At 36.9% G+C, this 23,271-nt stretch overlaps 1 protein-coding gene across 1 annotated transcript in view; it reads left to right on the top strand.

The window, feature by feature from the left end:
• Positions 1-13,606, top strand: part of LOC140226646 (uncharacterized) — a 35,726-nt gene extending 22,120 nt beyond the window's left edge. Inside the window, exons 6-15 of the mRNA XM_072307088.1 lie at positions 473-562; positions 1,902-2,018; positions 4,303-4,329; positions 4,838-5,122; positions 5,471-5,529; positions 6,209-6,315; positions 7,796-8,037; positions 8,701-8,923; positions 9,491-9,534; positions 13,299-13,606. Coding sequence (XP_072163189.1) covers positions 473-562; positions 1,902-2,018; positions 4,303-4,329; positions 4,838-5,122; positions 5,471-5,529; positions 6,209-6,315; positions 7,796-8,037; positions 8,701-8,923; positions 9,491-9,534; positions 13,299-13,606 — 1,502 coding nt within the window. The remainder of the gene's footprint in view (positions 1-472; positions 563-1,901; positions 2,019-4,302; positions 4,330-4,837; positions 5,123-5,470; positions 5,530-6,208; positions 6,316-7,795; positions 8,038-8,700; positions 8,924-9,490; positions 9,535-13,298) is intronic.
• Positions 13,607-23,271: the final 9,665 nt, after the last annotated feature.

Consider the following 23,271-nt stretch of genomic DNA (forward strand, 5'->3'; position numbering starts at 1 on the left):
AATTGTTCATATAATTAATTATATTACCAAGGCCCACATTTATTTCATTTCGATCATTAACATTTTCAAAATGATCATATTATCTAATGCTGACTGGACGACTATGATAGGCATGTAACTGTTGATAATTTACGCTGTCATTTTTTTTTTTCAATCTTTGGAGTCGCCTATGCGACAATTGTATACGACAGAATTTGTTTTAGTTGCTTTGTGAAGTTACAGAAGTCGACTTCATTATTATGAGAGTGATCAGGAAATGGCCGTAGATGGCACTCGAACAGTTCCTTTTGTGCTATTTGATAGATTGATTTGATTTGATTTGATTTGATTTGCTTTGATTTGTAGGCATTAATTAATATCTCAGAGAATTGATCGATAATCAATATGTACTATTTAGAAAATCACAGTTATTCTTGTATATCATTATTTTATTATTTGTTGTTATTGTTTATGTGTAATATCATAATTTCAGTTTGCAGAGCGTCTTGCCAGAATTGCGGAACGGCGACGTCCGATTGTACCTGTGAATGTCAAGATGGGTTCTATGGATCGGACTGCGCAAGTTAGTGAAAACTTCCTTCTTTCATTTCATGTTGGGAAAACCGCTTATTTCTTTCTTTTTTTTTAATTATTTTTTAGATTCAAAGAGAAAACATAAAAACGCATTAGCTACTAGAAGGGACAAAGTCTAGATTTTAGAATTGATGTCTCGTAAGTATCACGACGTGCTAGTCACATAAAACACGTCCAAAAAAAAAAAAAAATCAGACGTACTAGAAGCCTGATGATATGCAAAAATATAACATTACAATACATACTCATGTATTTATAATTATGTTTATAACAAAGTACAAGATTTCTTTCAGTTAGCAGCATCAGTAAATACCACCAGAACGTGCATCCTTTCAGTAATGATAATATTGTATGTTAATGGGTGGGGGGGGGGGTTCTCAGAAAAAAAAAATATACATATAAAAAATTAATTATAAAACAAATTATACATGTGTGTAAAATACGGTCTAAAATTCTCTGGACTTAATACAGACAACATTTGGGCATCTGAGGTGAAAATAAACTCTGGGCCAGACAAGGAGTACTATTTATAACCACATCAGTGACAGGTTGATCAAAATATGATAAAAATAGATGAAGTCATGAATTGTAAAGTTTCGCCAATCTAACAAAACAGGTGGTGTACTGTCAACATGCAAATGAGTGAAACGTTGTTGTCGCCGGCTCACAAGTGGTCATATTGTCTGTGCCCAGAATTTTGAAATGTCGATTTTTCTCCATCCATTTTGTTCTGGTTTTTTTTTTTTTTCTTTTTTGAGGGAGAGGGGAAGCAGTATCAAATATAGTTAAAACCCAGTCTCAAATTCTAATATTACTGTACCTGAATTTGAAGTTATTCAACAGTAAATATCATTATGCTCACACATTTATTGATCGGTCAGTGAAAACAGGCCTGGTGATAATTAACAATCGCCTTTATCACCTTACTCATCTTCGCTGATCGAGAACTGTTTTGAAAAAAAAAAGACAGAAAAAAGAAAAGCTTCCCTAATTTGAATTTGATTTTGATCACATTTCAATTGTTGCTCTCCTAGACTATTCTTCTTCTTTTTGTAAGGATAACTTGTTATTGGTCAGGAGTTCGGCTTTTGAGTTATTAGTCCTCAATAAATATTTCCTTATTAAGCCCAAGAACAAAAAATATAGAAACTATTCGGTGACTGCAACCCATCGTTTGTTTGTTTTTGTTTTTTGTTTTGCTTTGTTTTGTTGTCTAGCGACGTAAAATATTCATTTTTGGTTCAAGGAGCACCAAAATGTTCATCCCACTGACGTAATTTTACGCGCCGTTACGTGTCCTTTCCAACACGTGCTTTATTTTTATGCAGCCGTCTGCGAAGACACCCACGAGAACTGCGGGGCAAATCCCGGGTGGCCGACGTCTTGGTGTACGTCTGATTACCAGTTCGTCCTCAACAACTGTCCGCTTATGTGCAGCTTGTGCGGTGAGTATTCAAAATGCACTGACAATAATACAGCTACATGTAACATCGTTTTGTCGTTGATGTTGTTGGGGTGTTTTTTTTGTTTTTTTGTTTTTTTTTTGGGGGGGGTTCAAATTACTATCTTCCTGTTACTATGGTACTCCATCAAGTCTTTGGCAAGTGTTTCTGCAGCAATTGTCATCTTTCTCCCTAACAAATGCCATCTTTGAGTATCGCTGGCTGTATTTTTTTTTTTTTTTTTTGGGGGGGGGGAGGGGTGATAACTCTCCTTTTCGACGAAAAACTAAGAGTATAAAAAAAAAACCATCAGATATTGATGGAGTGAGGAAACAGTAAGAAATAATACAATAATGGAGAAAGTCTTTGGAAATGTATCCTTTATTCATTTTTTTTCTGAGTGCAGATTTTTGTATCTACAGGAAACCCAAGCTGCAAAATACATACATACAACATATATGTATATAACATGCCGAAATAAAATGTTGGCGAATACAGCATGATGAACTTGATTACAGTTTTATTTTTGATAATTATATGTATATATATATATATATATATATATATATATATACTGAAAGAAATTAGACTGAGGCGGACGTTGCATTCGATCTTGAGTCTCCCTTTCATTCAGTCATAATATATAATGGAATATCATATATTACCAATCTTCTGAATTATTTCCTTTATATACACAAATCAATCATTCAATTCAATACAAAAATCCAATCTAGCCTCATCTCATCATCAAAATAACATCTTATATCCAAAAAATATATATGAATACATTCTTATATCAAGCTGCTGACATATAATAAACATAATTATTTTCTCATAATTCTATTAAAAGCATAATAATTACAAACAAAATCATACACATATATTTTGTTCATATGTCTACTTGCATTGGGTATAAATACACACGTACACACACACCCACATACATACACACACAAACATATACATATTCACATACACACACACCCACACACACACACGCACACACACACACACTCACACACACACACACAAAACTCCGGTATATGTATATTATATACCGGTATATATATAAACCCCTCAAAAAAAGTCCTGCAATTCCAATTTGATGTATCATAATATTTCTCTTACTAAAAGCTACATCATTTCATTCAAACATGTCGTCATAAGAATGCGTGATTAATTTTCTTTACAACGACAACTCACTTGTTTGCATTATGCATATCTGGAATGCACATTACGACTTAGTATGAGGAAATGTCAAATGTGAAATGTTGCAAAATAGAGTAAATTTGTTATGTCAAACAGTATAATTCCCATTTGTTTTGTCATTTCAGGGAAGGAATGTGCTTGAAAAGAATGCATTGTGAGATTATCATCAGATCCCCGGCTTCATTCATGAATCAAAAACTGCAGTAGTATATGCAGATTAAAATCAAACATAAAGGTTGACCAAACAGTCATCTAATGTCTAGGAAATGGGAGTTTTTGAAAGTGCTGTCATTTCAGCATTGCTTATTCCAGTGGCCTTTTTTCATCAAAACTGTACATTATCAATAGCAGAATTGTTGCGACTTTTCACTTTTGATCTGTCCCCATGCTCGGCTGTTTTGCACATTCCAGGAACACCCAATCATATCAAGAGAGGTGTCGTTTTAAAGATAATTAATCAGGCTTTCTTAAGATGTCGTATTTGATGAAGATAATGCGGATACAAGAGAAATATGCTATATCAAACTTTAAGTGCAGAACTGATTTTGAGGAGTTTATATATATATATATATATATATAATATGTATATATCTATGTATATTTATATATATATATAATCAGAGAGAAGGGGGAGATAGAGAGTAATATCTATCAAATTTTTACAAAGTGATCGTCTCATAGCAAATAATGACGCTCTTGGAAATAACAGATTATTTTTGCTGCAGACATTCTTTGTGACTGAGGATCTCTTGAAAATTTTCGAGTCCGAATCTCAAAAGATAATATGGGGGGGGGGGGGGCTATGCTCAATACTGGGTCAATACATCGTTTTATTGCAGTGTATGATCACGTTCTTATCGTTTATTTCTGCTTTGAACGGTTAAATCCGTGTCTCTGTGTCTTTCTATATTGCAGTAAAAATTGCATCAACGTGTAAATCACGATACGCAGTTTCATTGTGCATTCTTGTGCGAGTTTCTTTCCAAAAGGCACTCCGGAAAGAGAATTATGCACTTTCTGAATTGAGGTGAAAAGTCGGACATTTACCACTTGTTTTCATTCTATTTTATCTCTGCAGCGGCTGGAGATCCTAACTTCGTGTGCGGTAAGGACAGAGCGCTGTTTTATTAACCTTTTTTTGTGTGTGTTTTATCACATATTTATGTAGACGAAATGGAATAAAATAATGTGTGACATAAAACCTATACACCTCGGATAAAGGAATTATTTTTCTGTGATCCTTTATAACTGCTGATAGATTTTGTAATTTTTTTCATCGTTGACCACTGAGTAGTTTGTAATGTCAATGTAAATGATAAAAAGGTACAGGTATCTTCTGAAAAAAAAATCGTATAACAAAAATTATGCATGTTTTCTCCGCGATTGATAATGAATGAATGAATTAATTAATTAATTAATGGATGGATGAATGAATGAATTAATGAATTAATGAATGGATGAATGAATGAATGAATGAATGAATGAATGAATGAATGAATGAATGAATAAAAGAAGGAACGAACATAATATTTGCTCACTATGAAAGCCCTATATATTATCCTAGATTGGTCATTTTGAAACCTTCGTTTCGATTTTTGGTTTTGTTTTCTCAGAGCCTTCAGCCTCAACGCCACCACCATCCACCCCAACTCAGAGAGCCGTGACGGCCGGGCCAGTCTCGGCGCCGGTTTCGACGCCCGTTTCGACGCCCGTTTCGACGCCCGTTTCGACGCCAGTTTCGACGCCAGTTTCGACGCCAGTTTCGACGCCGAGATTGTCCACACGTCGCCAGATGACCACCGCGTCCTGTGACATCACGTGCGATAATGGCGGCACGCGCATCACCGACCCGTGCGAATGCGACTGCACCAGCGACTACCAAGGAGACAACTGTGAAGGTATTACAGACTGACAGACTCTAGATCCGAAATAACTGGCATTAGCCTCAGAATACCCATGCTTGTTTATTTCAGATCCAGAGTCGCTTAATTGTGCGACCGAAAGTCATATAGGCCTATTGTGCGATGGTCTCAAGCCGACGCGACGGCGCGTTGTTAAGTATAGGTAGGGTACGCAGGTTGCAGGTTGATGCACCTGCTTGTAATAGCGTATAGTTTTTGAAGATTATATCATGTATCATACAATGTTATGTGCGAGTTGGATTCATTTTCGTTTTCATCATCATCATATCACTGTCATTGCAACCATATTATTGTCACTACTATCATTATTTCTCCATGTCACAGAAAGCAAAGCTGAAGTTGTCTACGGCGTGAAGGTTCTAATGTATACATCAATCTCAAGGGTACGTACCTTGCACTGCAAGAAAGACTCGGCACGCCTGTGTATACTGTTTCATTTTTGCCCTCACCCCTTTGCAACCATGCAGTGTCACATAAGCTATAAGAAGGGATGGAGGTGCATTCCGTACTGCCAACACATATATTTTTGCATATTATCGATTGTCCTATTCAGTATAAACTCTATTCATAACTCTTTGTGTATGTGTGTGTGCTAAAATGTACTATCATTATCTTTATCGTTAAAGGGTGGGTGTATTTTTGTTAGAATGGGGCTTTAAGTTTCAAACTTTCTGTGAGATAATGAGGAACCTGTTTTGAATAACTACGAGGAATTCAAAGTTTATTGGATAAAAATTGGTTTTGAAGTAACTGAGATATCAAAAAAAAAAAGGATCGAATAAAAGGTGAGACCCAACTGCTATAAAGACCGCTTTGCTTTACTTTGTTTTGCTTTGTTGGTTTTTTTTTATATATCTCAGCCATTTCAAAACCGATTTTCATCAAATAACCTTGTTATTCCTCTTAGAATTGTGAAATTCCACGTATTGGTGGTTTTTAATGATCTCGCAAAAAAACAAGTTAAAACCACAATCCCCATCTCAACCAAAGCTATACCATCCCTTTTAATCATTATCATACACGTATTTTTTTTTTTTTTTGATCTTCACTTCCTCTTTTCAGTGGACGGAGTTTCGTGATCTTCTGATTAGAGTGGTAGCTCGAATCGTCACCTACTGGTGTAACGAAAATTTTGCCTATTGTTGTCCGAATCTTGGAACGAAGACAGGGTAAGTATAGTTGCCAGTTTGGAATAAGATCGAGTTTGCTGATTTGTTTGTTTGTTTTTGTTTGTTTGTATTCTGATCTTTTGTTAAAAGTGTTCCTCTCTACACGAATTCGTTCACAATGATCATTGATGATATCGCAGAATAGCACAGTAAATGTTATAGAACAACATTCAGTAAGCAGGTGATTCTTGAATCTTGAAGAATCTTCCATGATTTTTCAAGTATTTAATTAAGGTGTTCCTATGGGGACATCCCATGAGACCGACAGCCAAGAGTCATACAGTCCACGAGTTCGACATTGAAAAGAGCTCTATGAGTCATACAGCCCGTGCGTCGATACAGTCCAAGAAGTCGACACTAGGCAAATAAGACCCACCAGTTTGATACTAGGTAAAAAACGACTCTCACGGGGCTCCTTTGGTCTTACTATTACGTGTCGAACTCATGAGCTTTTTGCTTAGGTGTCGAATTCGTGACCATTGTTTGCCAGTTGTCGGACTCATGGGCTGTAATGACTCCTGGACTGTGTGGTTGATAAGTGTTGATCTCGTGACGTGGATCCGACCATTGTTCGGATGCAGTTGCTGTTGTAAAGAGGAAAGGGGTACGTCTGATATTGCAGAGCGCAGTTATCTGATAAAAGAAATAAGCTTGTTGTTCGGTTTTCATGTTGTACAATAATAATTGATTATAATTTCGCTAACTTGTGGTGATACTAATAATGGTACAATAATCGAGACTTCAAGCAGCATGCGTTGTTTCACCGTAACGTAGTTTAGGTGTTAGAACTTGCTGGTCACAATATATCTTTTAGAAGCCATTAACAAAATCGTTGTGCTTCCTGCATGTATAGATATGTGCTGTTTGATTTCTTAGTGTATGTAGGGTCTAGTATGCAACTTTATCCCAACATTAGGCAAGACATCAAACATGTTTATTTATTCAGTCGAAACCTTTGATATAATTGTGTTTGCAGGGGCGGATCCAGGGGGTTGCAGCAGGTCCCCTCCCCCACTGTCTGTATTTGAATATTTCCAAAATTAGAGTTATAAAATCATTATAAATGTATACCAAAAGTACGCGTGAGGTCGCACGATGCCCAAAGAAATCTCCCTACCATGGGAGGGAGACACAGCCTCCCCCTCCCCTTTACGAAATTCCTGTATCACCCCTGTATTTGGCTGGACAATTAGCCTCAGTAGGGATGTAAATGAACATTATGTGGAACTTGTTAATCGTGAAATGTGTGGCGTACGCAGTTCATGTGGCTGATCTGTCTGCAGTGATATCTTGGCAATAAATCTCTTTTATTTCTGTATGACCGTCTCTAAGATTGGATTATAATTGGGCATGTTTTTGTTTTTTTTAATTTACCGTTATCACTCCTTGTTCTGTCACCACGCAACGATTTTGCTTTTTTTGTTCGTACTCATTCTGACAAGTTTTCCTGTTCTCTTTTATAAACGCTGACACTGAAAAGAAACGGGGACCTGAGTTACGTGGATTCATCTCACGTGGCCGTTGCCATGGGATACCCGCAGGATGCAAGCACCGCCTCCCAAGATGCCTTTTTCGTCATGTTGCTTGTGACCCCGCCCTCTACGACCGACCTTTGCTCTTCCGGTTCGGAGTACAACAATATCGCGAAACGGAGGAAACGATCAGGCGATATCCAGACATATCACTATAGCAACCATCGAGCTACGCGAGCATCAGAAGAAGGTGTCTTTTTATACCTTGAATTCAAAATAAAATAACCAAAATGTGTGTTTGTGTGTGTATGTGCGTGTGCATTTGAATATAGACTATTCATGAGTATGACAGGTTTGAACATTCCTTTATTTTAAACTTCTGTGCCCTGTTGCATAAAACCCTTACCGCTGGACTTACCGCTCCTTTCTAGCGGTAAGTCTTCAAATTAGCGGTAAAGCTTATAATCCTTGATGCTGATTGGCTGTGACGCCTAATTTTGACGGTAGTTACCATTGAAATTCAACGGTAAGTTTTATGCAACGGGCCACAGATAATTTTAATACTGTGAATAATCCTGTTAATTTTGACTTCATGCTGATAAACGATATTTTCTAAAGGGCCACCTGGACATCTTTAATAGTCAACCTAGGTCACTTGTGACCTAATGCGATGCAAGAAGAAAAACTATCGCGTTCTTGGTGGCGAAAAAAAAAAAGCCAGTTAAAATATCGCAATGACCAACAAATAATGAAGGTTGAGACAAATACTGAAACAACTCAGGTTATCATTTAAGCTAGTCAGCACACTCTAAAGAGCAGAATATACGGTCTGTGTCTGTTCATATATTCGTCAAACACACATTTACAGACGCACTACTATTCCAAAGCGTCTTATTGGAATATTGTTCTCCAGGTTATCTCGACCAGGACGCCCTCTACCAGGCAATTTCTGAAAACGTGGACGAAATCGAGGACGAGCTGAATGTGACGGTGGGCGAGGTCAGCAAAGGAGAGTTGATCGAGGAAAGCCTCTCCAGTACGGGGTTGGCCCCCTGGGTCGTCGCCATCATCGTCATCGTGGTCATTCTCGTCCTCGTCATATTAGTCATTGGAATAGTCTTCATCATGTTGAAAGGGTAGGCAATAGTGCTGAGTTCGCTTTCATACTAGTATCTAAAGTTTGTTGTTCCAGTTTGATATAATCAACCTTGGTAATAGTCTTGAATTAACCTTTACCAAAATAATGTGATTTCGCTTTTCGTGAAAGGGAATTGTTATATCAAGCTCGTAAATAATGTTCTAACATTCCACATTATTGTATCATTTCTTCATTACCAAAAATATTGGGGGATATGAAACACATGGTTTATCATTGCATAAGAAATTCTTTTATTTGTCTGAAGGCAGCAGAAGTAGTAGTGGTGGTACTAGCAGTGACTAGTGATAGCAGTAGGGGAAGTCGAAGTCGAAGAAGAAGTAGATGGAAGTATAATCATAGAAATCGTAGCATTATCAATTACAGTTAAGAATCTGTAAAATCATTTTGACATTTGACATAAGGTCCTACTCTCATTTGATACATACATAATGCTATATCATTCTATATTATGTTATATTGTATTACATCACACTATATTACATTATATAGTTTTATATCATCTATGTATACATTATAGTTAAATTGTGATTGTTTGGCATTTCAGGAAAAAGGGAAAGGTCCAGCCGGAAGAAAAAGGCCGTGATGCAGGTGAGTAAATTATTTGGTATTTCTAAATCAATGTTTAATTTTGCCGAGAGCTCTTACAATGTTTCCCTTATAGGTTTTCAATATAGAACATAGAGAGGAAGACCTGTTTACATGTTGAAAAAAAAAGAAAGCAAAATAAATGTTATGTGATGATTTAGAAATTACTTTCTTTTCATGTAACGAGTGCGGTACCTTTTAAAAGGTATCATTTCTTCTCCATTTGATGATACCATTCATAAAAAGTTGAAAATGGTAATTGCCTGTTTTTGCATTCAAAATTTCATATACGTATACGTGATTATAAATATTTGAATTTATCTCATATTACAAAGAACTTGGCAACTGACTTGTAATTGTCGCGCTAAACTCTGGGAAGGCTTTGGGAAGTGGGGGCATGAATGAACAAAAAAAGAAAAAGAGAGAGTTAAAGGGATGGTATAGTTTTGATTGAGACCTAACTTCAGGTTTGGTGAGATAATGAGAAACCTCTTGATAAAATGTGAAACAGCATGTGATTCCATGAGGAATTCAACGTTTATTTGATGAAAATTTGTTTTGAAATGGCTGAGATATCCAAAACAGAGCGATTATAATAAAATGTGGGACCCACCTTTTATTACGATTACTTTGTTTTACTATGTTTTTGGATGTTTCAGCCATTCCAAACCCGATTTTCATTAAACAAACTTTGAATTCCTCTTAAAATGATATGTTCTGTACTATTTTCTTGGTATCTCACAACAAAAGTTTAAAGCCTAATTCTCATCTCCACCAATACTGTACCATCCCTTTAATATTAATTGTTCGGTTAAAAAAAAAAAAAAAAAAAAAAACACGTAATATTGCTTGTGAAGGGAATCGATATAACTGTCAGTGCACGCACTGAATGCTGATTAAATAGCAATGTTAAAAATTTTGCCCAATAATACTTTTGTACAATTATGTGATAATTAATGACATCTTTAGGTAATAATGACGATATTTGAATAATCTCTGATTTAGTGAACACCTTTAGCATGATAGATGGATAAATCTTCTCTAATTATTTCGAATGATTGTGGGTTTTTTTTTTTATTCTCACGTTGAATAGTACAAATTTTCAACTTCTTGTTTTCGATTTTTAAATCGTTTTATTTCTATACACAGGCACACGGTCTCAGCCAAATAAGTAGTAATGGTTACTTGTTTACTTTCAAAGCTTTTTCTTTCTTACACATGTAGCCTAGCGTCATAAAACTAACAAATCCTGCCGAATAAAAATTTCCTCTTTTTTTTTTTTTTTTTTTTTTGGTTAAGGTCAGATTCTTAGCTTTTAAAATATCAGGGCTCTGTAACGCACAACAATCGGCTATTAATAATTTTAATAATCGCATAATTAATATGTGACATTCTTGGAAGATGAAGAATAACAAGACAAAAAGGGCGAAGAATTTTTTAATGCACTTTTTATATTTTCGGATCATCTGCCTGATCTGAATGGCAAGGGCAAATCTGCCAAAAAACTAATATAATGTATATATATATATATATATATATGTATATATATATATATATATATATATATATATATCAACCAACAGCAGCTTTTCAAGCACATGTCTAATGAATATCAACCCATATCACATGTCATCGGGTTTGTCAAGAAGTTTCACTAATGGCCATTTTTCACATGAAATCGATTGTATATCCTGTATAACAAGCAGGGTTAAAACTTCCTACTCCTCCAAACAATTTTCCATATAACATGTATATTCACCTGCTTGATAACGTTGCCTACATAAAAATTTATAAGGAACTCTAAAATCAGAAAAATTGTTTACTTGTAAAATACTGTTTTATTATCAATCAATAGTATTAGTTGCTAACACTTCTAAACTTAATATTCTATAATACGAAACTGTTTATTAGAAATAACAAACCAAGATACGAAACTCTTATTGAGAAACTAAAAGTTACATGATTGTAATTGTAATTTTCATCACGAAAACAAGAAAATCATTATCGGACAGATCAATCAGAATAAATTCAAATCGTGTACACAAATAACCATTGTGTCTGGACTAAGATACAAAATTTGAATATTCTTTTTTTATATAATTATATTCCTTGAAATCAGTTTGCTGTTGTCGTCAAAAGCTTCCGGAATTGTCCGGTTTCTTTCCTTTCTTTCTCACCATGCATGCATAACTATTCATACGAGTTATGAAATCTGGTTCATTTTCTTTTGGTTCGTTTGTGTTATCCTACATCATGTTTCATTATCATATAATTTTTCATGTTAGCTAAAAAAAGTTAGTAAGAGTAGCAAACTTTGAATGATATGTATATGATTATATATATTTATGTTGTAGCGGGTCATATATATATATATATATATATATATACATACATATTGTTGGCTAATTGCTGCTGCATCCCTTTCATTACCATTTGTGAAAAGTATCATAGATGAAGAAAACATGGGAAAGCCTTTTTTTCTGTCTTTCTTTTTGTAATGTTTTGCTCTGCTTCTCATTTCGTTGTCTTTTTATTTTATTTGCGTTTTCCCATTTAGCTGTAAATGCTGCTTTTTTGCCGCATTTACATGTGAAGAATTTCTTTACGATTATTTGCCATTATTCCTAGAATATTACATACATATTCTCTGTAATAAGCAATAAATTATGACTTTAAACACGCATTAATATACTGGGACGTTGTTGACAGTCATATCTGCATGGAATACTACATTGAATTCATCTTAAAAATATAGATATAGTTCTTCACAGGGATTTATCCTTAGTGAGGACACCTTCATTATATTGATATTTGACGCAGTGTCCAATTCCAACGACTAAAATGTACATCTTATTCTCTGCCTGCAGCGCACTGTAGAATTTTAGGCGCAAGACGTGTATGTGTGGCCATGGTTTATATCTCTTTGTGTCTTGTTTGCGAAGTAGGTTACATGTATATCTGTTGCTTGGACGGTACTGCAGCTCACTATTTTTTTTTAAGTCATCTTGCAGAATTTTGCCTTCCCCTTGCGCAGTTAAAAAAAAAAGGCCTTATAAGTAAAGAAATAGATGGATGTTATTTTGTTCATGTCGCTGAAACAGATATGTTGTGAACCATGAAATAATTCTATAAAATGTCACTAGGGATAATTCGTATGATTACTATCTAAATCTTTCTCATATCGCTTTTTAAGTCCGTAAAACCAACAACGTCATACATAATGGTACTAAACAAGGTGTCTTTCAATTTAAATAGACTTTGCTGCCAGTACATTGCACAAGGTATACTAAAGGCTAAATTTACCATTTGCAGATGATTAAAAAAAAAAAAAAAAAAACCCTCAGTGTTAGTGCTTCAAAATAGTTAAAATGTGAGCTAGGGATAGAAACAGCCAATGTAAAAATTTGAAGCAGTATAATCGATGGTAAGTATTGTTAAATATACATGTACAAAATGTGAACAATAGATGTAATAAAGCTGTTTCCAGACTAAATCGTCTACAGATATAGTTTAATGAGAAAAATAGTGATATCTCCTTATATTTTAGTCTTTATTGCAAAAATATTATAGGGTAGGATGATTTGTGATAAAACTGACCCACACATGTGCACCAAAAGTAATATCTTGAACATCTCTTTTAAAATCAAAGGTTAACAGGACCTTTAAAGCAACCATGCTTTAAAAAAAAAAAAAAAAAAAAAAAAAAAAAAAAACATAATGCGCATTAGTCAGTGGTTCATGATTGTCTCTTCTGGTATCCATCGCAGAGATCGGATCGAAGCAAGGTAAAAAAGACTCTTGGACCGACCCAACGCAGTCAAAGACCCCAACTAAGGTATCCAAAAACTCCGAGTCGGCTGACGCGGGAAAACGTGGGAAGAGTCCGCGGCCAGTCACGGCAAAAGTGAAGCCGGCCGACCGAAATCCACGGGCAGGAGTTCGCCTCCAACCGCTGAAATTGACTAATGACAAGCCCTCATCCAAGGGGAAACAATCAACCAATGAGAAGAAAGCTACGGGAAAATCGGGCGCTAGGAAAAGCAAACAACCAATAAGAAGGGACCACAAAAAATGAAGGGCTAAACAAACGCCAAACCGTTCTAGATTGCGTAGGATAGAATGCTATAAGATTTGATATTCTTCATCATGAGATAGCTACAAGCGAGTAACTGCGAAGAATAATGCTATTTTTATTTTATAGAAGTTAATATAATTGTCATAAGTTACTATGAATATTTGCAAACACTGTATGCTTTGAGAATACATGGGAATATGGATATTTGGATATTTAAGTGTAGAATAAGACGTGCGTTCATTATGAAATGAAAGAAGTTCATTATATCAAATGATAAATAGACCAAAAAAATAAATGACACTCACCATGACACATCCATGAAGACAAGCATTAATTGCAACGCATTACTTGTACACACACACACAGTATTCACAAAAATATGCAAACATTAACATATTCCACATTGAATTACTATACATTTATAATCACGCAGACACGAACAGGTACTCATATACCCAAGCATTCACGCACATTAATGTTGTCTGAAATAGTTGCAAAATGCTTGTCTTGATATAATCTATTATCTATTTGTTTCATGTACATTATATTGTTCCAATGTTTCAATGACAGATTTTGCCAGCATTTCTTATTCATTTTCATCTGAAGCAGGCAGCAAAAGAATTGAATACCTGAATGTAAGTAAGACTCGAGTCCATTCGAGAAAATATTGAGAAATTGAAAGGCATAACAATTGATATCCTGATATTCTCAAATTCTCAGTTGTGGGAATGTAATTTATAAGTACAATCAGCAACGCAAATGGTCAATTGAATAATTATCTTTATTTGCCTCACTTTGAAAGGTGTCTCCGAAAATGTTATCCAATAGCAGTGACTCGAGCCATTCTTACATTTAGCTACTCAATTGAAAGTGCAAAATAGTCGCAGGAATATAATGGTATTTATTACTTGACTTCATTCTGTGTTCTTTAGTGTAGTCAGCTCATTGGAAGAATATACATTGCTGTGATCTATTGGGTATTCTTATACTATGCCAATTAGTGATGTTGTTGCATACGTGTTTTGATTAAATAACTTATTTTAAGACGATTTACTTCTTTTTTTTTACCAATTACCGAAGACAGATCTTTTGACTACCATCTCACGCGGCAATGTCTATCACCATTCTTATGTCCGCGATTATTTTCAATCTTACCACTGCAGTGATGTATATAGTTTGCAATCTCATATCTTCGTCTTTGGTTTCTATTAAGCAATTTTAATATTTGGCAAATTTAATCAGCTCAGTTTTTAACATGTAAATATCTTCTTTTTTTTAAAGGGATGGCATGTGATTTTTAGGTGATTTTGTGGTCATTTTGACTCTCTGTGCGTGTGAACAAGATATGTCATAAAGTCTAGCAATTGTCCGAATATTTCACGTTTGTTTTACGATGTCATTCTTCCGTGTATACTGTTCAGAGTTGCTCAAATCGCATCGTCCAAAATCCTAGGTTGGGACATTAATCATTCAGAGTTCTTACTCAATCAGTATATATTGCAAAAGCTTCATTCAAATCGTTAAAGTGCCATATTAGATTCAGACAGAACGAGTCTAAAGCAAGGAATTCAAAAAATGTACATGGCAGTTTTTTGCTTTTTGTTTGTTTGTTTGTTGCAGAATAGGAATAGGCCTACAGACAACTCTCTATTTATGACGAAATGTGTTTTCCGAGATGTGGATTTATGTGAAAATTACAAGGACACTTGGGAGCCAGCAGAACGTTAAGACATTATTTTGTTATTTAAAGAGAAAAATACATGAGGCCTATATAGACTTCGTTATTCGCGTGCTAGCACAGTATTACCATAAACATCATATACGCAATGAGTTTCAACAGAATGAGATCGATTAAGTTTATGTCGGAGTGAAGAGGTGAAAGTATATTTTGCGTTGAACAATTAGCTGTGATCCATGACAAAGTAGAGCGAGCGGCAAAAGGAATTTTGAATATCCTCCCTCTTGGTAATCTTTAAAAACAAAGAAACAAATCCTGTAAGTCAGTACCATAATGTACTCGACATGGTACCTTCATTTCATAACAAGTCTATTTTCATTCTTAAAGACCTCTTCATTTTCTGAATGATAGTAATTGAAATCATCCTTTATTTATGATTACAAATTAGTTGAATCAAGTAACTGGAAATAAACTCACTGTTTGCGACGTTTCTTCGGGCGAATGAAGCTCCCGATGATGGAATGGCCCTTAAATAGTGTGAGATTGTGCAAAGCGCACTGGACCTTGTCCAGCGCGCGAAAACGGCTTGGGATTTTGCGAACGTCCCGGTCCCACGCGTGCGATAAATTGAAGCGGAGACCTCCTCTCTTGTTAAGTGTAGGTCTCTCCACACGTTCCCAGATTACTTCCTTGACGCCCCTCTCAAACCACCTGGATTCCCTATCCAGAATAATCACTTCATTGGTGTTAAAAGAGTGTTGGCTGGCGTTGATGTGTGTGTATACTGCTGAATCCGGAATGCTTTCTGAGTTGCTGGGTCTTCTGTGTTGATCCATGCGAGCTTTTAGTGATTGTTGGGTCTCCCCTATGTAGAAGTCATGGCAATCCTCCTGGGAACATCGGATGCCATAGACTACGTTTCTCTGTTTTTCTTTGGCGACTCGATCCTTGACGTGAACTAATCTCTGCCTTAATGTGTTGTGGGGCTTGAAAGCAGTAGTCATGCCCTATTTCTGAAACAGCCTTTTGATCTTGTCCGACAGATCATACACCGTGGGTTCTCCGTGTGTTCTTGCTTGGTTGTTTCGGGGTGTCGGCTTTAGAGAAGGCCTAGTCTGGGTATCCACATCCAGCTAAGGCGTTTTTATGTTGGTCTTTTCTTTTTCAACCTCAGGTGGACTGTGAACTATAGTGTCTGCTCTGTGGAAGAGGGTCCTGATGACTGCAGTTTGTGAACCAAGGGGTGATGTGACTGGAAATTAAGATATTGGTCCGTATGGGTCGGTTTTCTGTACACTAAAGTGGAGAGGGTACCATCTGAATCGACGTGAACCTCAACATCTAGGAATGTCAGATGTCCATCCTTGCATGTTTCTTGTGTAAAGGAAATGTGGGTGTCCAAGGAGTTGATGTGACCGAAGAAAGACGCACTCTCTTCTTCATGGAGGATGACAAAAGTGTCATCCACGTAACGGAGCCAGATACGTGATTTGTGTCCAGAGTAGGTACTCAGGGCTGTGGTCTCAAATTCTTGCATGCAGATGTTAGCTACTATGGGAGAAACTGGTGAACACATAGCACAACCATGTTGTTGTATGTAGTGCTTGCCGTTGAAGGAGAAATAGGTTGTACTTAAACAAACTCCTTACGCTTCAACAATCTGATCTATGGAAAGTGAAGTACGATCCTTCCAGCTGTTATCCCGACTAAGACATGCCTTAACCACATTTACTGCTTCTGATGAGGGAATCGATGCAAATAGAGCACTAACATCATATGATACTACGGTTTCGTCGTCCGCTAGTTTGAGGTGTGAAATCTTCTCAACGAAATATTGGCTGTTTTTCACGTGGTGAGGCGACTTTCCTACTAAGGGACTTAGAATGTTGGCCACCTGTTTGGCAAGGCTGTAAGTCACAGAGCCAATGCAGCTTACAATGGGTCTCACTGGAATGGAATCAGGTTTATGTACCTTTGGCAAGCCATAAAATCCTGGTACTGTAGGTTCTGTAGGTGGAGTCAAGAACTGTTTTTGTCCATCGCTGAAACCACCTTCCTTGTGGATCTTGTTAATGACACCAGTTACTGTCTTCCTATATCCATTGGTAGGGTTGTAACCTATGCTGTTATGTCTTCTTATCGTCCAACAAATCTAGACATTTGTCAATGTACTTGTCCTTGTCAAGTACAACTACACACTTCCCTTTGTCTGCTACACACCTCCCTTTGTCCTGTACACCCACGGTGTACAGGGACGGAAAGTCACCATCACTATCCCGTACGTGTATGATCTGTCGGACAAGATCAAAAGGCTGTTTCAGAAACAGGGCATCACTACCGCGACTACTGCTTTCAAGCCCCACAACACATTAAGGCAGAGATTAGTTCACGTCAAGGATCGAGTCGCCAAAGAAAAACAGAGAAACGTAGTCTATGGGCCATTCCATCATCTACGGCCATTCTAGGGCCATTTCATCATCGGGAGCTTCGTTCGTCCGAAGAAGCCAAATTGATAATTGGCGAAACGTCGCAAACAGTGAGTTTATTTCCAGTTACTTGATTTGTGATCTTGTACTTCGACTGGATGAATGAGAAGAATTTACATCAGTCTATCCTTTATTTATATGTCTAATGATAGTTCTTTAAGAGCATTATGCACAAATGCAGGACTGAATAAGAAGTCTTTTTAATATGCATTTATACATGAATAAACATAATGGTTATTTAAAGAAACATTAGATACGTGTTAGAAAATAATGAAGGGACGTACGAAAGACAGACTTTAGGCCCTATGGTAATTAAAAAGTCAAATTTAAAGGGGTTGTATAGTTTTGGTTGAGACCTAATTTCAGGTTTCCAACATTTTTTGGTGAGATAATGAGGAACCTCTTATGAAATATGAAAGAGCATGTAATTCTATAAGGAATTCAACGTTTATTTGATGAAAATTGGTTTTGATTTGGCTGAGATATCCAAAAAAGAGCGATTCTAATAAAGTGTGGGACCCACACTTTATTACGATCGCTTTATTTTACTTTGTTTTTGGATGTTTCAGTCATTCCAGACCCGATTTTCATCAGATAAACATGAATTCCTCTTAAAATGGTATGCTCTGTACTATAACATAAGTATTTTCTTGGTATCTCGCAAAAAGTTTAAAGCCCAATTCTCATCTCCACCAATACTGTACCAGCCCTTTAAATAATGTTTAAATACGCTTACGGGAACAATTATTGTAGCAAAATCTATAAAGAAAGTATACATTGTAATATTTATACAGTACCAATCATTCTCGCGACTTGCAATTCTTTAGCGAGTTAAGATGGCACCAGTATAAAACCGTACTGGGGAGGGGAAAATGTCTTGTAAATACATGGGTTGCGTTCGTGCTTTAATCAGGTGACGACTATTGTGGCGTTGACTGATTCAGTCGCTTAGAGACACTCTCAAACTTAGTTGTGTCGTAAGTCTATTAGGAAGTGGCGAACTTCCGGTGACTGAGCACTATGATGATTTGCTAATCCTCCCAAAAAATGCAAACAAGAGAATATACACTGACAATGATGCTGGAACAAAATGAACAATTTGCTGAATCTCTTATCGTAAAACTACAGCCTATGCGAATTACTGAGTATGATATATCTATTCACTAGCAACATTTCGCATATCTGATGTGAATTATTTAGCCTTCATTCGCATGTAGTATATTTGTTTCATAGCGTCATAATTATTCAAACGGTATGAGATTCTGTATCATACATTAACACATTATGGATGAGGTCGCTTTAGTTGTATCACACGGAACACGTTACCTTTGTTACGCTGCCCTCAGTCTAGGTTTGAACTGACGATTCCCCTAACTTGGATTCTGCTGTCTGCTCTGTAAAGCTGAACATCGGTTTCTTTTCCCGCCGTCCGCATCTAAACAGATCTTTAAGAGCGACGCGAAACGCGGAGTGACGAACTGTGTATATAAACGGATTGACGCACGAGTTGCAAAAGCCAAGCAGAGTCAAAAGACGGTGTAGGGGTGTGTCGAGTTGTGAGAAAGGGATCAAACCAAGGTTAAGTCCAAAGAAAAAGGCGTGGTTTGGACCCCAGCACATGACGTAGATAACAATGACTATGAGCATCATTTTCAGGATGCGGTCTCTCGCGGCGAGATGAGAAGATGACGGCCGGGCTCCGGACGAGCTGGCCTCGCTGCTAAAGCGTTTGGACTGTCGGTAGAGTGAAGCAGCGATGAGAGACTGGGACACGAGCATGGCCACGGCTGGAAACAGGAAACGGTAGACGAACACGTAGACGCCGTAGGCGAGCTGGGTTTCCGGTGAAAAGTAGCTGTAAACACAGGAGTGGGAAGGCGGGTGGTAGTAAATGATGAACATGCTTTCGAAGAGAGCGATAGCCAGGATGATTGACCAGATGACCACGATACACGTGTTCACTCTCCACCTGGTGACCCAGCGGGAGAACTGGAGGGGGAAGACGATGGCGATGTATCGGTCCAGCGAAATGGCGACCAGGATGTAGCTCGAAGCCGTGATAGCCGTCCACTTGAATACGCTGCCAAACATGAGTTTGCAATACACCACACCCAGCCAGGTGTCGGGAACGAAACTCGCCTCGGGCCACGGGAGAATGAGGAAAGACGTCAGAGCGTCAGCGGCGGCAAGCGCGCCGATGAGCACGTCGGTGGAGCGACGCACGTTTCCGCCCCGAAAAAGCACCACGATTACGAGCATGTTTCCTATGATTCCGACACTGGCGCAAAAGATCCCCACAATGATCGACCATGACCACGACGTACCAAACCATCGCCAAGTATCGACATCATCTCTCCAGCCATCTCCAATCCCTGACATCAAAGAAAACGTTGAGGTTGTGTCCGCCGTGTTTACCCACCCGGTCCTCTGGCTGCTAAACTCCAAACGACCAGTGCCTGGAGATCGCGCCAGCCATACGGTAGAATCCTCCTTGCTGTTTTCAGTCGTAGACTCCAGTCCAGTCGCACTGGTGATATTGCTTCGGACGGATACCAACAACAACAACAACAGCATGCTGAAGAGTTCTTTCTCCATGTCACGTCCTTCAGATATAAAACAACAACAAAAAAAAGACTCAAATTGAAGTATTGGCAAGCAACGATGGGAAAGGCCTCCAGCGGGTAAACCTCCGGTTCCATAGTTGTTTGTATGTGTATGTGTGTGTGTGTGTCTATTTTAGTTTATACTATATATCTTTTTTGTATTCTGTGTTCACGGTTCTCATTTCTTCATATCACTTCACAAAGACACTTTGTCTTTTGCGCTACAAAAAAAAACTGATTATTAGTAGTCATGGTAGTGTAATAAGGTTCATTTCAAAGGACGCAAAATCCATTTTAATTGAAATCAATATCTCTTCGTAACAAGGTTGTGAGTTTACTCACGTTTCTGATTAGCCATAGAGCTCAATGTCAGCCTTTCAACAAGAGTGGAAAAATGGCAAATTTATAATTTCTTTTGTACAGAGAGGTTTTGACCTATTTCTTAAGAAATAACTGCAATTCCAGTATATCTTTGAATGCCATTTTGATGATGTGTGATAACATCTCTTCAATCTAATAATAAAACAGAAAAAGATAATCGGCGTGTAGAGGAGAACTGAAAGTGGTGAATTAATAAAAAAAAAAAAAAAAGATATAAAAAAAGTTCTCTAAACAGCCAGAAGTTGATATAGAGCATTTTGGAATTAAGCTGCTCAATTATTTTCAGCCAAAGAGGGAAGGGTGATTATTTACATGTACTTCAGTATCATTAGGGATACACATGCATATCCTTAACTCAATTCAATTCGATTGAATTGAATTGAATTAGGGATATGCTTGTTTATGTTTAAACTGAGTTGTTGGTTGAAGAATTTCCGATTTTGATTTTTTGAAGCGGCTATTGCCAAAGATTACATTTCTTTACACTCATACTGCTCCACAGACTTGATAAATCGTGATTACTACATGAAAATTGGAACATTGTTGTGCACACAGCTGAGTTGAAATAAGCTCTGAACACGAGTCGAAAGCCACCACTGCGTCAAACCGATAAGGATGGATTAGCGAAAAGACAAAACAAAAAGACAATAATACAAGTAACAGTATCGGTAGAATAGATGAAGTAGCTTTTGGCGTAGTAAGTTCTCTTTCGTACATATCGTGCAGAATAGTAAATAAACGAGAAAGAAAGTTGTTTTGTGAAAGGAAATTAATTGTAAGTTTCTGCAAGAACAGTGATAACGAAAAGACCGTCTTTTATCATGTAAAGTGTCATTACTGGTAATTCGATCCTATCCTTACTTTTCACCCTTTTTACCCTTTTGTGTCAGTGATTTAGGACAGTGAGTATACAGCGCCATGGGGTTATCTGCGCCCAATGGAATTAAAAACACACGTAGATGGGGCTGGTACACAATTTTTGAATTTTCATATACATACAGAAATTCAATGTAGACCTTCGAAAGAATTATTTTTCTTGCGTTCAAATGACTTGGCCATATATGTTGGAACGGAATTGCAAATATCAAAATATAGGCCTGATTAATTTTGGAGAAGTGGGACAATTATAATAAGCTGTTGTTATGTTCAAAAAAAAGAGAGAGATCGAAGGCTTAAAAGAAAATAAATTTTGAAAAGCAGAGAGGATTTTCTGCAGTTAATAAAGGGTGTGTACAGTTCTGGTCGAGGTGAGGATTTAGCTTTTAACGTTTTGCGAGATATTCAGAAACCACTCTATGAGATGTCAAAGAGCATGCAGTTCTAAGGGGTATCAAAAGTTAATTCGATGAAAATCGGTTTTGAAATGGCCGAGATATCCAAAAAAAGGTGAAACAAAGAGATCCTAATAAAGTTGTGGCATGTCGCCTTTTATTATTAGCAGTTTTTTTGGATATCTCAGCCATTTGAAAACCAATTTTCATCAAATAAACGTTGAATCCTTCTTAAAATAACATGCTCTTTCATATTTCATAAGAGGCTTTTCATTATCTCACTTAGGAATGTTCAAAACATGAATTCCCACCTCAACCAGTACTGTACAGTCCCTTTAAATACGACATAATTGATTGTATTAGCATCAAAGAAAGCGAAAGGAAGATTGAGGGATGAGAAATGAAAATACTTATTTTCCTATTTATGACATGTACTTGATTAGCTGTAATATTTTCATATTATCATCTTCCACAGTAATACATTGATAGCTCACATTCATTGGTATCTGTTTGATAGTTATATGTTACGTAAAGCACAGAAATCGGTACAATTAAACGGACATAGTTGTGCAAAAACAATTCACAAGGAATTACTTACTTGACATGCCTGAGAACTACTCACTTCGTAGCAGGTAAGGCGAGCCAGTAATGTTGACAGTAAGTGACAGAATGAAATATGAGAAAGCTCCTTATAAATGTTTGTTATTCTTTCTTTCAAATGATTTACTCCACTCTCAGGCTGGAGAAAAAGAAAGAACAACAACAAAGATATAATCACAGAAAGACGAGAAGGTTAAACGCCATACGAAGAGTATTTCTATCTCTTTCTCTATCTCTCTCTTCTTAATTCTCTCTCCCTTTTCCCACTGGTGACCTTGCTCCTCTCTTTGTAAAACGGAGATGATAATATTCCTTTTCGTCTTGTCTTTGAAGATTCAATATGACATACTTTATAGATGCCTAGCGCAAATTTCTATCGCCAAATTCGTAGATTCCTAGACAACAGAGTTTCTGAATACACAGATTTCGTGCATCTTTGTTATTTTCAGTTCCCTACCTTTATTGCGACTTATTTGTCATTCTTCACTTCTCGAGTCACTTTACTTTTCTTTCACTTTTTCACTTTTATATCACCTGCGAAACTGAGAGAGAATAAAAGAAAACGGTCGGCATTATTCGTATATATTGACCGTGAGTTGGTATTCGCATCTTCATCTATTCATTGAAATGTCTGAATGGATGAGGA

Source organism: Diadema setosum, chromosome 3 (genome assembly GCF_964275005.1).
Source record: "Diadema setosum chromosome 3, eeDiaSeto1, whole genome shotgun sequence".
NCBI lineage: Eukaryota > Metazoa > Echinodermata > Echinoidea > Diadematoida > Diadematidae > Diadema > Diadema setosum.